The sequence below is a fragment of the Barbatula barbatula genome, assembly GCF_947034865.1.
Source record: "Barbatula barbatula genome assembly, chromosome: 23".
NCBI lineage: Eukaryota > Metazoa > Chordata > Actinopteri > Cypriniformes > Nemacheilidae > Barbatula > Barbatula barbatula.
In genome coordinates, this window is record NC_136786.1 from 10,855,699 (window position 1) to 10,869,962 (window position 14,264).

Consider the following 14,264-nt stretch of genomic DNA (forward strand, 5'->3'; position numbering starts at 1 on the left):
TCCTTATAATAATGCAAAATGTATATTATTCACTAATGTTCTTTATCCATTCATATCTTTTCAATTCAGTGCAAAATGTTTTTAAAAAAGCCTTCAACTTAATAGTTCAACTTAATAACTTTTCTAAAAGCTAAACACAAAATTCAATTTATGTTCAATGTCTAAACATAAAATGAAATTATATCATTCATCATCGGCAGCTCATGTTGAATGTCAAACACACAAATTTATCAGAATATAAACCTATTCTCACTGTTGGCTGTGTGTAGGCCATGATAACAGGTGCTGGGACTGTGACACGTGCTGTTCCTTCTGTAGTCCCCTCTGCTCCTTCCTGACCTTCAGACATCTTTTTCAGCTTCAGCTTTGCCAGCACGGTCTTGGTGATGGTTTCCCTATAGTGTTAGCAACACGAAAGATCATGTGTTCAATCCAGGGAACACTGATAAATGTATGGCTTGAAAGCACTGTATGTCACTTTGAATAAAAGTGCCTGCGAATGCAAATCATTCACTTTACATCATAAATATTTAAGAATTGTTTTTTTTGCAATATCTCATATATTTATGATGTAAAAAATGTCAAATACAGGTCACGTTGGTTTTGTGGTGGGTCTGGAACAGCAGAGGAAAGATTGGCGCAGGTAAAGAGATAATATATGATGGATATAATGGATTTGTAAGTATTTATTCAAATGCCTTCACAACATTTGGAATAAACTGTCACAATGTCATGGCAATTTGCATCTGTTTCATAATGTGGAAAATTTGTATGAATTATAATCATTTGCACATTTTAGTGATCTCCAGTGACACTACTATCTGCACAAAAGAAGTACATGTGAAATTGTGAAATAGTTATAAAACTTTTAAAATTGTTATGCTGATAATATAATTTTACTTAAATTGTTGTTCTTAGTATAGGAACCTTTTATGAGATTGATCAGCATAATCTTAAACAAAGGAAGCAGGTCTTCATCTTGTCACACCCGACAATCAAACATGTTTTGCACAAGCCTTTAAAGTAACCAGGAAACAACTCTCCAGCTAAGAGAAACTGAAACTGTTCAGTTTGTACTTGTCTCTCTGTCCGTGTGTTTCTGGAAAATGGCAGAATCCAGTATTTCAGTGGATCAGGATCAGTTCACCTGTTCAATCTGTCTGGATCTACTGAAGAATACAGTGGCTATTCCCTGTGGACACAGTTTCTGTATGGACTGCCTTAAAGAGTGCTGGATTCAAAAAGATAAGAAGAGAATCTACAGCTGTCCTCAATGCAGACAAATCTTCACACCAAGACCTGTTTTAGGTAAAAACACCATGCTGGCTGAAATGGTGGAAAAACTGAAGAATACAAAACTCCAGGATCCTCATTGTTACGCTGGATCTGGAGATGTGGAGATTTTAAAGGTAGAAAACACAAACTGATTGATGCCACAGGACGACTGCAAGAAATGATCTGCAGAAAACATGATAAAAAAATGGAGATCTACTGTCGTACTGATGAGCAATGTATTTGTTATTTGTGTAAGATGGATGAACACAAAAACCACGACACTGCGACAGCTGTGACAGAGAGAACACAGAAACAGGTACTGTATGAACTCACAAACTAAAAGAGTGACTCAAGGTTACAAATGATTCGTGGTTATTTGGTGTTTTTAACAGACGCTGTTGTTAGAGACACAAAGAAAGTTTCACGAGAGAATTCAGGAGAGAGAGCAGGATCTTCAGGAGATGAGACAGGCTGTGGACTCTCATAAGGTGAGTTTTGAGTATCTGCTGGATGAGAAGTTTCAGATCCAGAGAGGAATCAAGTGTTTGTTCAGTTTTTAGTCTCAGTGTGTGTCACAGTTGTGTGTGACAGCAGTTAGGATGCGATTGTAATGTGTGTTGTAACAGCGCTCTGCGCAGACAGCAGTGGAGGACACTGAGAGGATCTTTACTGAACTCATTCGCTCCATTGAGGGAAGACGCTCTGAGGCGATACAACTGATCAGAGATCAGGAAAAGACTGCAGTGAGTCGAGCTGAAGGAGTCTTGAAGCGTCTGGAGCAGGAGATTGATGATCTGAGGAGGAGAGACGCTGAACTGAAGCGGTTTTTAAACACAGATGATCACATTCATTTCCTGCAGGTAACATTGACATTAAGCTACGGTAGATATTGTAACCTTGGATCAAACCAACTGCCTTTGTTTTGTGAGCGCAATGCTCTGCCAAGTGAACTACAGGAACAGTATACAGTATGTATTGTAAATTAAAGGTAATGGTTATTATTTTAAACCAGGTTAGCAAATGAGTCACCCAAGCTAGCCTGAAGAAACAAGCAGTCATAAGTAATGGGGGGGAATATCTAGGTTATCAATGTGTTTTATATTTTCTCTTTATTTGTTTTAATCCTATAGAGTTTCAAGTGTTTGTCTGTGGCTCCTGGATCTTCAGCTCTTTCCAACATTACTGTCAGTTCTCAGCTCTGTTTTGATGAAGTGAAAAAATCTGTTTCTATACTGCAAGAAAAAGTGGAGGATTTCTGCAAAGAAGAGATTGAAAATATAAATGAAAGAGGTACTGTAAAGTAATGAAACACTTATTTGAGTAATAAGTCTTGTGTGATTTAATATCAAATATCAAAGCGTAATTTATATGAATATGAATAATTATTGAATACTAATGATGTCTGTTTAACAGTACGTTGCATCAAAATCATCGCCCCCAAAAATCCCAGGAACAAGGAGGAGTTCCAACAGCGTAAGTGAGCCATATGGTGTACATACGGTGCACCTCAAATGTCAAGACTTTATGATCAACAGTTGACTTACATTGCGAATTATTGAACAAATGTCAAATAATTCTATATTTTCTGTTTATGTACTGCAGAAAAAATAGCTTGTCTTGGAATAAAATAGCTTGTCAAAAATAGCTAGTCTTGTCTTGGGGTCAGCTGTGGCCTAATGGTTAAAGTGTTGGGCTTGTGATCAGAAGTTTGCCGGTTCTAATCTCAGTGCCAGCAGGTCATGGCTGAAGGGCCCTTGAGCAAGGCACCTTACCCCTGATTGCTCTGCAGTAATGTGCCACTGTAAAAAAACTACTTGTAAGTCGCTTTGGATAAAAGCGTCTGCCAAATGAGTAAATGTAAATGTAAATGAATAATTGCATTCATTCTGAAGGAAGTTTGTATGTATGTTAACATGGATAAACTACTAAACGTTAAATATCATGCATTTTTTGTTATTAGATTTCAGTGTTTTCTCTTTGGATCCAAACACAGTAAATGAAAACATCCGACTGTCCGAGAAGAACAGTGTTGATACATACACCGATACAGTCCAGCAGTATCCTGATCATCCGGACAGATTCAGTGATTTGTTTACAGTGTTGTGTGAGGAGAGTGTGTGTGGACGCTGTTACTGGGAGGTTGAGTGGAACGGTTTAGTGGGTGTATCGGTCTCATATAAGAGCATTAGCAGGAAGGGAGAGGGCTTTGAGTGTATGTTTGGATTTAATGATCATTCCTGGAGTTTGTTCTGCTCTGAGTCCAGATGCTTCTTTGTTCACAATAGCAAAGACACTGATCTCCCTGCAGTGTCCAGCTCTTGTAGAATAGGAGTGTATGTGGATCACAGAGCAGGAATGTTGTGCTTCTTCAGCGTCTCTGACAAAATGACCCTCATCCACAGAGTCCAGACCACATTCACTCAACCTCTATATCCTGGGTTTTGGATCCATTTAAAATCATCATTGAAATTTTGTAATCTAATAAAATAGAAGAAACAGAGATTTTTTGACCTTCAGGGTTAGTAACAGTAAGATGTTAACCATCTCTTGTTTTTTAAACCTCTTTAATGGAACTTCATATCACTGCATGTCATTTATTGTTAGATATTTTAAGTCTAGATTGATCTTATTGTGGTGATGGTGTAAGGGTTACTATTATACCAATATATTTTATGTAGGAACAAGCAACACAGCTTAAGAGTTTATTCTGATGTTTCTGTATTTTAGGTATGAATTGCAGGAGTCCTTTTGAATTTCATTCTAATTCATTATTTCTGTTTTGTTAGATGTACTTTTATTTTTGCTTTTAAACAGAATGAGTGTCGGTTGTCATTCTATATTCTATGGTTTACGAGTGTATAATGTACTGGTTTGACACAATGGCCCGGTTTCACAGACACATCTTAGCTTAAACCCAGACTAGTTCAATTAAGATATTTTTGTCGCTTTTATAAAATGCCTTAGAAAAATACTTTACAGATGTGCATCTCAGGACAAAAACAATGGCAACAATATAACAATGGATATATTTTAAGATATTTCTGGGCAAGTTACTGTATATTCAGCTAAGAAGGGTCACAAGTTCACTTTAGTCTGGGACTAGCCTTAAGCCTTGTCTGTGAAACTGGGCCTATACATTTTTGACATATGAAAGGAAAAATCTGTGTATATATTATTTTAACATGCAGCATGCTGAAAATCTCCTTTCATTTCCTTCTTGTGTGTAAGACTTCTTTTTTTCAGCCGAACACCATCTCAGTATGTTAAATATCATACAACAGTTCTTTCTGGTTCTCAAATCTGATAGCCATGTTCCACCAGTATCACCGCGAGCACTATACTACTGTAAACAAGCGCACCTTAACATTAAAAAACAATGGAAAGTGCTGCAGGGAAATATGAGTAATGTATTTTCTGTGAGTTTCCTTTACAGTCTCTCTTTTTTATTTACACCCTCGTCCTCACCCTCATTATTTCTCAGCAAGAACTTGCAAAAATGCAATATGGTTTGAGTTTGAGTGTGATATCGCTCCATATCAGCATGGCTGTGATTTGTCAAGAGGCACAAGGCCACATTCCGATATTATTACATGAAGAAAGAGAAAAAAATGGAGATAAAACAAAAATCCAGTACGTTTGTGGCAATGCCTTCAAGACGCAGTCTGCGCATTATTCCTGTTTTATGGGATACACAAGCTCCCAGGGGGGCGTTTAGTGGTTTAGAGAGCCCTTAATTTAATCGGTACAAAATATCAGTTTTTTTTATCTGGAGGCAGTTATGCTGTGGGGAAATCTAATATAATACATGTCAATCTATGTTAGATAAAAAGTTTGCCCTAAATGTATATATTTTTGTAATGACTGTTTATTGAAATTAATGGTTCGTTCAATTGGTTGATCATTCAATGCATGCACATTGGTTGCATACTCACGGCAATATGATGGGTGTCCTGTAGCCGGAAGTACCATAGAATACACATAACAATTCAATTTCACTGGGACTTTAAGACCGTCTCCTAAATGACTAAATGAAATGTAAATGTTAAAAAAACTCAATTCAATTGTATTTAGATCGCCCTTTTTACAATGTGCATTGTTCCAAAGCAGCTTTACATGGGAAAATAAGAAAAACACAAAAAATGTCAAACGCAGTGTTTATATAACAAGTTAAATTATTCTAGTAAATAATATCTACTAGATAACATCTAATAAATATCTTGTTTAACGCTCAAAGACATGGATTTTGGACGTTAAACAAATGTCGCAAATACCAGTAAACGGACGAGCACATGTGCAAATCGCCTTGCGGGATCAATTTAATGTGCAATAACATGAGCCGCAAAAACAACGTTTTGCACCTTTATTTATTTATTATTCTTATTATTAGCAGTAGGCAAGTATTTAATTTTTTGCTGCGTCTTATACATTTTTCAGAAGTCCTTAAATATACCACGCCCATTTAGCTGAATTGTTTAATTGTTCATCAAACGCCAATCTGTGACGTTTGTTCTTTTAGTGGGCGTGGCGTCAGAGACAACAGCGTCGAGGTTTGTGCGCGCCCACAGGTGTTAAGTTTCCGGAAGGGTGTGCGGGTGTTTTGAATTGAATCGGAAAAGTTGCCCGTCAGGAATTGTCACTTTCTCTCGAGAGCTCGTACATGACATGTAGCACATTGGAACGGTAATTAAAGTAGATATAAAATGAGTAAAATTTCAAAGCTGTTTAAAGGGAGCTCCTCGAGCTCATCGAGCTCCAGGCCCAGTTCTAATTCTGGGTCCAGCTCTAGATCTAAACACAGGTCTCGGTCTAGTCCATCACCCCAGGAGGCCATCCACAGACTGAGAGAAACGGAGGCGATGTTAACAAAAAAACAGGAATACCTGGAGAGCAGAATCGAGCAGGAGATCGTGGTCGCCAAAAAGAATGGTACCAAAAACAAAAGAGGTAAGAGATGCTTATATATAACGTTACTTTCAAGTTTTAATATATATATTAATTTGATAACGTTTAAAATATTTCTCTTCAACGTATTCAAAATGAAACAACACCCAATTGAAACATGTCAGTGAAACATGGCTTTGTTTTGTCTATATATAGAGTGACGCCCGCACCTTAAACATGCAGTTTGTCTGGACGCTCCTCATTTCCAGTCTTCCATTAGCACACGACCATGTTAAATATTTAAGCTTTATTATTCAGATTTGTTCCACAGGCAAGTGGCAACAAACACATCTCTGCTACAAATGGACACTTAAAGTTTGCTTTCGGAACATACTGTACTATTACAGCAGAAGTCCAAAGTGCAAACGTTACAACTTGGCCCATATGTGTGGTGTTGTTCATTGTAATAGACAGACGGGTAGTTGTAACACTTGCTAAAAAAACCTCAATATTATTTACTCTAAAAACCAAAGGTGGACATTGTTTGTACATCTGTCTGTAATGGACAGATATCTACACATATATCCCCTAATGTAACCATCCCTCTATTATAGATCAATACCTCCAGATATCTGTGAAAACCCATCAAAACTTTATACAAATTCACAGATGATTGTCATCTGGCAATGAGAGAAAAAGACTGAAAGCACAACTCTGTTAAACCTGTTTTACTATATAAACATCTGCGTTACAAGATATAACCCCGCGGTTCGTTGTGCCCCGTGCTCTCCTATCTTTATTCAACTTGTGAGCTTTTTGTCTGATCCCCGCCTTTACTAAATCTAAAACATTTTTGGTACATTCATTACCATTAGATAGTCTCCAACCTCGTTTCTAGTGTGGTAAAACGTAAACATGGTTAATTTTTGGTTAAAACCCATATACAGTATGTTATGGTCTGCTTTGATATTGTATCAAGTTCCCAAAATGTCAATTTTTTTGTACGTTTACAAAAGAAAGTCGGGTGACAGATTTGATAGATGTTTTGGTTAGACTGGAGTAATGGAGTCATTCGCTGTGTCCAAAATGGCCCCATACACTAATATAGTGCTCTATTTAAGGGGATATTTTTAGTGGTGTGCACTGGTGTCCGAATTCATAGTGGACAATATTGAGTCCACCCATTCAATCCCATGATGCATCATAAAACAAATCAGATTATTAAAATCAGATTGGATAGAGAACATCATTTTAAAAATACATTGAGCCATCTCTTTTTTTTCTAGCTGCACTTCAGGCACTTAAGAGAAAGAAACGTTTTGAGCAGCAGTTAATACAGATTGATGGGACCCTTTCCACCATTGAGTTCCAGCGAGAGGCCCTGGAGAACGCCACTACAAACACAGAGGTTCTGAAGAACATGGGTTATGCAGCCAAAGCCATCAAAGGTGTTCACCAGACCATGTAAGTATCATTGTTTCGCACACCAACAACAAAATAACATGCCTTCATCTTGTGAAAATGCTGAGTTGTTTGGCAGGCACACTGCATCTTTATCTTATCATCATAGTAGCAAATCACAATCTGCTGAATTCCTCACTCAGTGGTTTAGCTTTTAAAAAGTGCAAATGATAACATCAATTAATGTCTGTGTCTGTTTATCTATTTTTTTATGTTATATGTCTTGTCATGTCATGTTGTCTTATGTCTTGTTATGTTATGTTGTGTTATGTTATGTTGTCTTATGTTGAAGGGGGTTTCAGTTACAGTGCTTGTGTCAAATCACTGTAACAATGATTTCTGTATCTTTTTGTAGAGATCTGGATAAGATTGATTCGCTCATGCAGGATATTACAGAACAGCAGGAAATAGCTCAGGAGATCAGTGACGCCATCTCACAACCGTTTGGTGGTCAGTTTGATGAGGTACAGAGTGAAGATCCGCCCTTTTATTTTTGTTTACGTTTCATCACTCTGATCTTTCTTTTCGAAATTTGGAAATAATATAAATAATCTTTTAAATCAAGATTTTGTATTTAAAATATCATGTTAAATCATATCTTTTAATTGGAGACTGACTGGTCGCCATTTCTTTAAACAATTTCTCAGCTTTTTGTGTTCTATAGTTTATTATACAAATATATTTGGAAAGGCAACTTCCCATGTTGTATCAATAGAGACAGTGGGTATACAGTATTATAATATAGAACTTATAATTATAAAACATTATAATTAAACAATATATATTTAAATTTATAAATGTATAAATTGTAATATAAATAATTATAATATACAAGATTTTTAAAGCACTGCCAGTCTGTAGGTCTAATGTTATATTCGTATTTCCTTAAAGATTTGGTAAATTTGGACATCAGAGGTTTCAGAAGGGCATCAAATATTTTTCCTGCAGTATACCATGCTTATTTTTCTCTGTTTATTTCAAGGATGAATTGTTGGCAGAGCTGGCAGAGTTGGAACAGGAGGGCCTAGAAGAAAGTACGAAAAATATGGGCCGATTGCCAAGTGTACCATCGACCAAACTACCCACCGCAAGACCAAGCCATCGTTCGAGTAAGAACTCTAGACACCCACACTACAAGCACAGTGAAATAGCACTCAGACCTTTTGTATAGCACAACCCTTATCCAAATGCCTCTTGTCACTTTTTCAGCATCCAGAAAGAGAGTGGAGGACGATCATGACATGAAGAAGTTGGCTGCCTGGGCTTCATAGGAATGAATACAACTTTTCTTTTCGTTGTTATGCACACACATGCATACTGTATATATTTAATATGTGTATGTTTGCACTCTCAAAATCCTATACTTTAGTGTCATGGTTTGCACTGTCAGGAATTTGTCAAATTGTGATGGCTTTTAAAAAATATAGATGAAGGAAAAGAGTTAAACATTTATTAATTCTATTGCATGTGTTAATCTTTAAAATGAAGGATTTTGCTGGAAATATGTTCGTAATATTTTATGAGTGAAGGGTAAACTGTTTTATGTAAATGTAGATTGCTGTGATCCGGGTCAAAATAAACTCATTCATATTTATTTTTAGTTTTTTTACAATACAACAATTTGGGCTGGAGGGGCATAAACAGCATTGCAAGATTTTAATTAAAATTGTGGGTTTTGTCACAATAACAACTGCCATCTGTATCACAGATCAAAGCCCGTAATGCAATCGAAACTAAGGACATTAAAAGGGGATTATAATTATAGTTAATACTGCAGTAGAAAATACTATAGTGATTATCCTATAGTTTAGTATCGTATATTTGTACACTATAATATACTACAAGTTTTTAATGGTGACTACTAGAAAATATACTTTTCATATTTAATAACGCTTGCTATTACTAAAATGCTATGGAAAAATCTTAAAAATGAATTTAAACGAGTGTATTACGAAACATTATTTGTTAAAACAGCATGACGTCAACACATCCGCTAGGAGGTGTCCTAATGACGCAAACGCACACTGCACAACACTCTCTCCCGCCCTTCGAGCAAGCAGGAAATCCCTCTTTCTCACGGATTATCACAGCACGAACAAAGTTTCTAGTACAATACCGTCATGACTTCACACCGACATTTAGATTCAAACGGTAAGTACTGAGGAACTATCACGTATACTCGCTTTTAACGCAGCTTTTGTACTTTTTGCTGTTGTTCGCAACGCTCGCGCCGGCTGAATGTGACACGTCTCACTGTTTCCGCCGCTCTCAGTTACACAGGTAACTCGCTGTATATCGGTCACAGGTGGACATAACGCAAACTCTTAAAGTGTTTAAAGACACACACTATAGTAACTTATACACTGTGGTTAGTCTGTGACCCTCTGAATTACAAAGTTGTTCATATAAACTCGTGGTTAAGTATCATCATCAAACAACGCATACCGTCCACACAGCTAAGTTTGGGTATGGGAGCTTGTTTTTTTAAACAAACGGGCAGCTTTGTTGTTAAAAGTCAGTTTATATTGAAATATGTAACAGGTGCATAATATATAGTTTTTAAAGCTCTTTGGTCACGTCACGTATTTCCACTAGAAACGTGACGACATAATCACAAGATCAGATTTCAAGTGTGGACACCTTGTGCTTTCAGAATTAACATCATTATAAAATTACACAGTTGATCGGTGTTTTCTATGTATGTTTGTCTTTTAATGCCACAAAAAGGAAACTTTTATATTGCTATAAGGACTGACAGAGTTATTATTCCACAGAGCGTCTTGCATCATAAATAAATAAAAGCTAGATGTTAAATATTTGAGTATGTTAAATGAGATAAATAAACCATAGCGTGATGCACAAGGCAAGAAATAAATGATTGTTTTGGAAATCACTTGTTGTGATTTGTCTGGAGCAATAGTCAAAACAGTTTAATGATCCAAAAAACATAAGCATTTTATAGAGATATGTATTAAAAATTAATAATAGTTCTCTAGCATATTGAATGGTTTTTCTGATTATTCCGTGTGAAAGCAACATACTTCATATGTGTAATTGTGCCCTGTAGCCGATCACCAGCTCGACCCCAAGGAAGAGAAGCGTTTGGCGGCAGCCGCCAAAGAGGCTAACCGTCTACCTGAGCTCCGTCTCATCATGCTGGGCTGGAGATGGCCAGGTAAGAGCCTTACCGGCAACACCATCCTGGGCCGTGAGGAGTTTCGGCTGGAACGTGCTGCCGAATTCTGCGTTAAACGCGAAACAGAAGTGGATCGGCGCAAAATAACGGTAGTAGACACACCTGGCTGGTTCTCAGCTCAGACCACACCGCCGGATTATCTGCAAGAGATGGTCCGAAGCGTCAGCATGTGCTCGCCCGGACCTCACGCGTTCCTGCTGGTCATACCTGTAGGCATGTTCACTGAAACGGACCGGGCTCGTATAGAGGAAAACCTGGTGCAGTTTGGAGAAGATATATGGAAGCACACGTTGGTGGTGTTCACCTGGGCGGAGATTTTAAAGGACAAGTCCATAGAAAGGCATATACGAAGGGAGGGTCGTGACCTTCAGTGGGTGCTCGACAAGTGTAAAAGAAGGTACCACGTTATTAATAACTATATTTTTGGGGAGCACCCGCAGCTGTCACAGCTAATGGAGAAGGTGGAGAAGATAGTGGCTGAAGAAGGCGGTATTTTCACACTCAAGTGTGAATCAGAAAATTCACAAAGTCAAGCGCAAGCGCAGAATCATTGCCAGAATGAGAATCTGAACACCGTTGTGAAAGAAAACAGGGAGCTTGGTGCGAGACCCAAACAGAACAGTTCCTGCAACTCATTGCGGGCCATGGATGTAGACTCTCCACAAAGTGAGTCAATGTAAAATAGCAGATAATACACAATGCTTATCATTTTTATGTATACAAATAAACACGATTGGATAGGATGATAAATGGTTTTTAATTTTGTAATTTGTGTTTACTCCACATGTTATGGCATATATTAATAATAATAACAATATGACATTTTAGGTTGTAGCTTATATCATTTAAATTGACAGGTATATATAAACTTTATCGTTTTAAATAGTTCAGAATAGCACTTTATCAGCAGGCTAATTGTTGCCTGCATTACATTTTTATAATTCCATGTTTTTATTTTCTTATATTTGCAGGTTTAGTTGAAGGTGTCAGTCAATAGTCACGAATGGACTCTTCAAGTGCTGCTGTGTTTGGTTTCCTCAACTCTAAATTATTGCTGAAATAGTCATATCGTTGACTTCATCACTTCTTGAAGCTTCAAATTGTCTGCCTTACAGTAGGAAGACCCTGTAGTTTTAGATTATTTCAAATATAACTCCAATAGGAATTATCATAATCCTAAATCACATTTGTGTTATTAAATCAGTAGTATAACTTTGCATATACAATAATTGAAGTGATCCATACAAATATCACAGCTATGCTCTTGCATAGGTCCTACGGCGTAGGGTACAGCCTGAAGCGCACCTATCCAGCTGACCCTATGTGAACCGCAAGCGCTGGGATTGGTCTGTTTTAACCCCTCTCTCAGATCAAAAAACTCATGAGTTAAGTTTACTCAAACGCATTTCCGAATGAATTATCTAAGTAAATTATTTGTTCTTCCGTATTAAACATAACAAATCTGCAACAAAAGTGACTGTTCACTTGCCGCTATCACTGCTGCTGCTTCTCCTTCGGCTCTGGTCTTGGTTACAGAAGCAACACGCGCGTGGACACTGATGCCTAGTGGTCATTGCCTGTCGACGCGGACAATGACGTAGAAGTATAAACGTAGGACCTACGCACGAGCATACTGCACTTAAGTGTGCCACATCTAGTACAGTGTGTCATTTCTGTAGCATTTATGTCGTGTTGATGCTTATTATGAAAACTGAGGTGACAGAAACACTCCCAAATGATTTGCACTAATGAATTAAACTCAACCTAATAAGCCTTTAAAAATGCCTTAACTGATGCACTAATAACAGCTGTCAGAGACTAGTGTCCGTGTGCTGTATGTGATTAGTTACAATGGTTGCTGTGGTTGGTTACAATTTGTCCAAATTCTTAAACGAGAATTTCTTGCACAACACTGTTTGCCGTGTTTTACACTTTTTTTTACACTGTTCCCAGTTCTTATTGAACGCATGAATATAATATTCCTATTCATGTTTATATTATTTTAGTTTGTGCTTTCAGGTTACTGACTTTTTACGTTCTCAGTTTTCTATCGCGTGTTTTAATGTATGACAATATTATAAAATCAAAGGTTTCATATTTTATTTATTTTTAATCTATGACATTCGGTGCTGTTACTGTTTTTCAAGAGATTGAGAGCTCTTTAGTCAATATTCCACAATAAATGTGGAAATGGATATGAGTCGATTCCCCTGATATTTAAGATATGACTGTGTTGTTACTAATGCCCCTATGTTTGTCTAATGATATTAAATGTTTCAAACTTGAATGTAACCAACTTCTTATAAACCTCCGGTGTTTTCTGCTATTAATTCTCAAATCAACATGGCATTTCTTTGTAGATGTATTGAAATTTCCGACAGCTATAAAAATCTCTATCAGATGACTGTGTGACTTTCCATTTACTCTATAAAGGCTTTGCTTTCAAATCAACAATTCATCCGTTTTTGCTACACAACAATTACTACTTTCAACCACAAGGGGGTGACATTCACTTTGTTATATTTAGCAAATTTCATATCCGACTTGCTCTACTGTGATACAGTTGCCATGTGCAGTAAATGCAGAATGCATCATAGCTCAAGCTGTAGAACAGAAGAGGAGATCTATAATCCATTAGGACTGTTATATAAATAATGTATCATTTGTCTAATCAATTGTGTATTGCTGGTATATCAAAATCAATACAACTCTTTCCACTTACTAAGCTAAGTTTTGTATTGTTTGTGTGTTGTTTCTTTTTTTGTTTTAGGGTACCTTGTGGAAGTTTACACCTTTGTGCACTAGATGGCTTCTGTATTAACATAGCAGATATATCACATGAGATTTAAAGAGACACACGGAAAACAGGAACATAAGAAAAAACTATAAAGCAGCTGGCAAGGGGATCTCATCACATCCTCCATTTACTGCCATAGTCGGGAAAATAAATACTGTGGGAATAAATGGGGGATGAGATCTGTTTGGTTACTTCCAAATATCCTTGTTTTGTTTTAGCAGAACAGATACATTTACACAGGCTTGGTACAATCTGAGGGTGAGTAAATGATGACAAAATGGTAATTTTTGGGTGAACTATCCCTTTAAGAATCCCCATAAGCCCACATAAATTATGTTGAGTCCCCATGTAAACTACAGTGTGTTGTTTTAGAATCTTTTGTGTATTAGGTAACTCTAAAGATCACACGGTCCGGGGATATTTTAATTTACTAAAGCTCCTCTTTCACCAATCATTTCTGTGGCCAGACACAATATATACTTTTAACTGGGGGTCTTTCTCAATTTCTTGGTGGTCCTGGACAAAAAGGTTTCATGTCCTGCATAGTTAGAACCTGAGGGTGTAAACCCACCCCCCATTATGACCTAAAGACGGCACTGTTTTTAACCATGTCTTTCCTGACATTTCAGTTTCCAGGAACTTTCTTCCTCAACA

The 14,264-nt window shown here is 37.1% G+C and overlaps 3 protein-coding genes across 7 annotated transcripts; all 3 read left to right on the forward strand.

Annotated features, from left to right (window-relative positions):
* Positions 1-1,055: 1,055 nt before the first annotated feature.
* On the forward strand, positions 1,056-4,673 carry LOC306912305 (tripartite motif-containing protein 16-like protein). The gene is made up of 7 exons (XM_079488351.1): positions 1,056-1,409; positions 1,532-1,591; positions 1,668-1,763; positions 1,902-2,135; positions 2,406-2,565; positions 2,689-2,748; positions 3,236-4,673. Exons 1-7 carry the CDS (start codon positions 1,107-1,109, stop codon positions 3,763-3,765), a joined length of 1,443 nt encoding a protein of 480 aa, XP_079344477.1. The 5' UTR covers positions 1,056-1,106; the 3' UTR covers positions 3,766-4,673.
* A 1,115-nt stretch (positions 4,674-5,788) lies between these two features.
* chmp4c (charged multivesicular body protein 4C) lies at positions 5,789-9,211 on the forward strand. 3 transcript variants are annotated; one of them, XM_079488353.1, is made up of 6 exons: positions 5,789-5,955; positions 6,056-6,219; positions 7,443-7,620; positions 7,973-8,081; positions 8,600-8,726; positions 8,827-9,211. In XM_079488353.1, exons 1-6 carry the CDS (start codon positions 5,933-5,935, stop codon positions 8,886-8,888), a joined length of 663 nt encoding a protein of 220 aa, XP_079344479.1. In that variant the 5' UTR covers positions 5,789-5,932; the 3' UTR covers positions 8,889-9,211. The 3 variants fall into 3 exon arrangements, with proteins under 3 accessions (XP_079344479.1, XP_079344480.1, XP_079344478.1); XM_079488354.1 differs by having other exon boundaries at positions 5,844-5,955; positions 6,086-6,219; XM_079488352.1 differs by having other exon boundaries at positions 5,844-6,219.
* Positions 9,212-9,611: 400 nt separating this feature from the next.
* Positions 9,612-13,542, forward strand: gimap4 (GTPase IMAP family member 4). Of its 3 annotated transcripts, none has more exons than XM_079488355.1 (3): positions 9,612-9,768; positions 10,685-11,479; positions 11,785-13,542. In XM_079488355.1, the coding sequence occupies exons 1-3, from the start codon at positions 9,738-9,740 to the stop codon at positions 11,808-11,810; spliced, it is 852 nt and encodes a 283-aa protein (XP_079344481.1). In that variant the 5' UTR covers positions 9,612-9,737; the 3' UTR covers positions 11,811-13,542. The 3 variants fall into 3 exon arrangements, with proteins under 3 accessions (XP_079344481.1, XP_079344483.1, XP_079344482.1); XM_079488357.1 differs by having other exon boundaries at positions 9,758-9,897; XM_079488356.1 differs by lacking the exon at positions 9,612-9,768 and adding an exon at positions 9,858-10,083.
* The last annotated feature ends 722 nt before the right edge of the window (positions 13,543-14,264 follow it).

Coding starts and splice junctions, on each gene's coding strand:
- LOC306912305 (XM_079488351.1), top strand. CDS start 1,107: ATGGCAGAATCCAGTATTTCAGTGGATCAGGATCAGTTCACCTGTTCA. Junction 1,764..1,901: donor AGGCTGTGGACTCTCATAAG/GTGAGTTTTGAG, acceptor GTGTTGTAACAG/CGCTCTGCGCAGACAGCAGT. Junction 2,136..2,405: donor ATCACATTCATTTCCTGCAG/GTAACATTGACA, acceptor TTAATCCTATAG/AGTTTCAAGTGTTTGTCTGT.
- chmp4c (XM_079488352.1), top strand. CDS start 5,976: ATGAGTAAAATTTCAAAGCTGTTTAAAGGGAGCTCCTCGAGCTCATCG. Junction 7,621..7,972: donor AAAGGTGTTCACCAGACCAT/GTAAGTATCATT, acceptor ATCTTTTTGTAG/AGATCTGGATAAGATTGATT. Junction 8,727..8,826: donor AAGACCAAGCCATCGTTCGA/GTAAGAACTCTA, acceptor TCACTTTTTCAG/CATCCAGAAAGAGAGTGGAG.
- gimap4 (XM_079488355.1), top strand. CDS start 9,738: ATGACTTCACACCGACATTTAGATTCAAACG. Junction 9,769..10,684: donor CCGACATTTAGATTCAAACG/GTAAGTACTGAG, acceptor TGTGCCCTGTAG/CCGATCACCAGCTCGACCCC. Junction 11,480..11,784: donor GGATGTAGACTCTCCACAAA/GTGAGTCAATGT, acceptor TTATATTTGCAG/GTTTAGTTGAAGGTGTCAGT.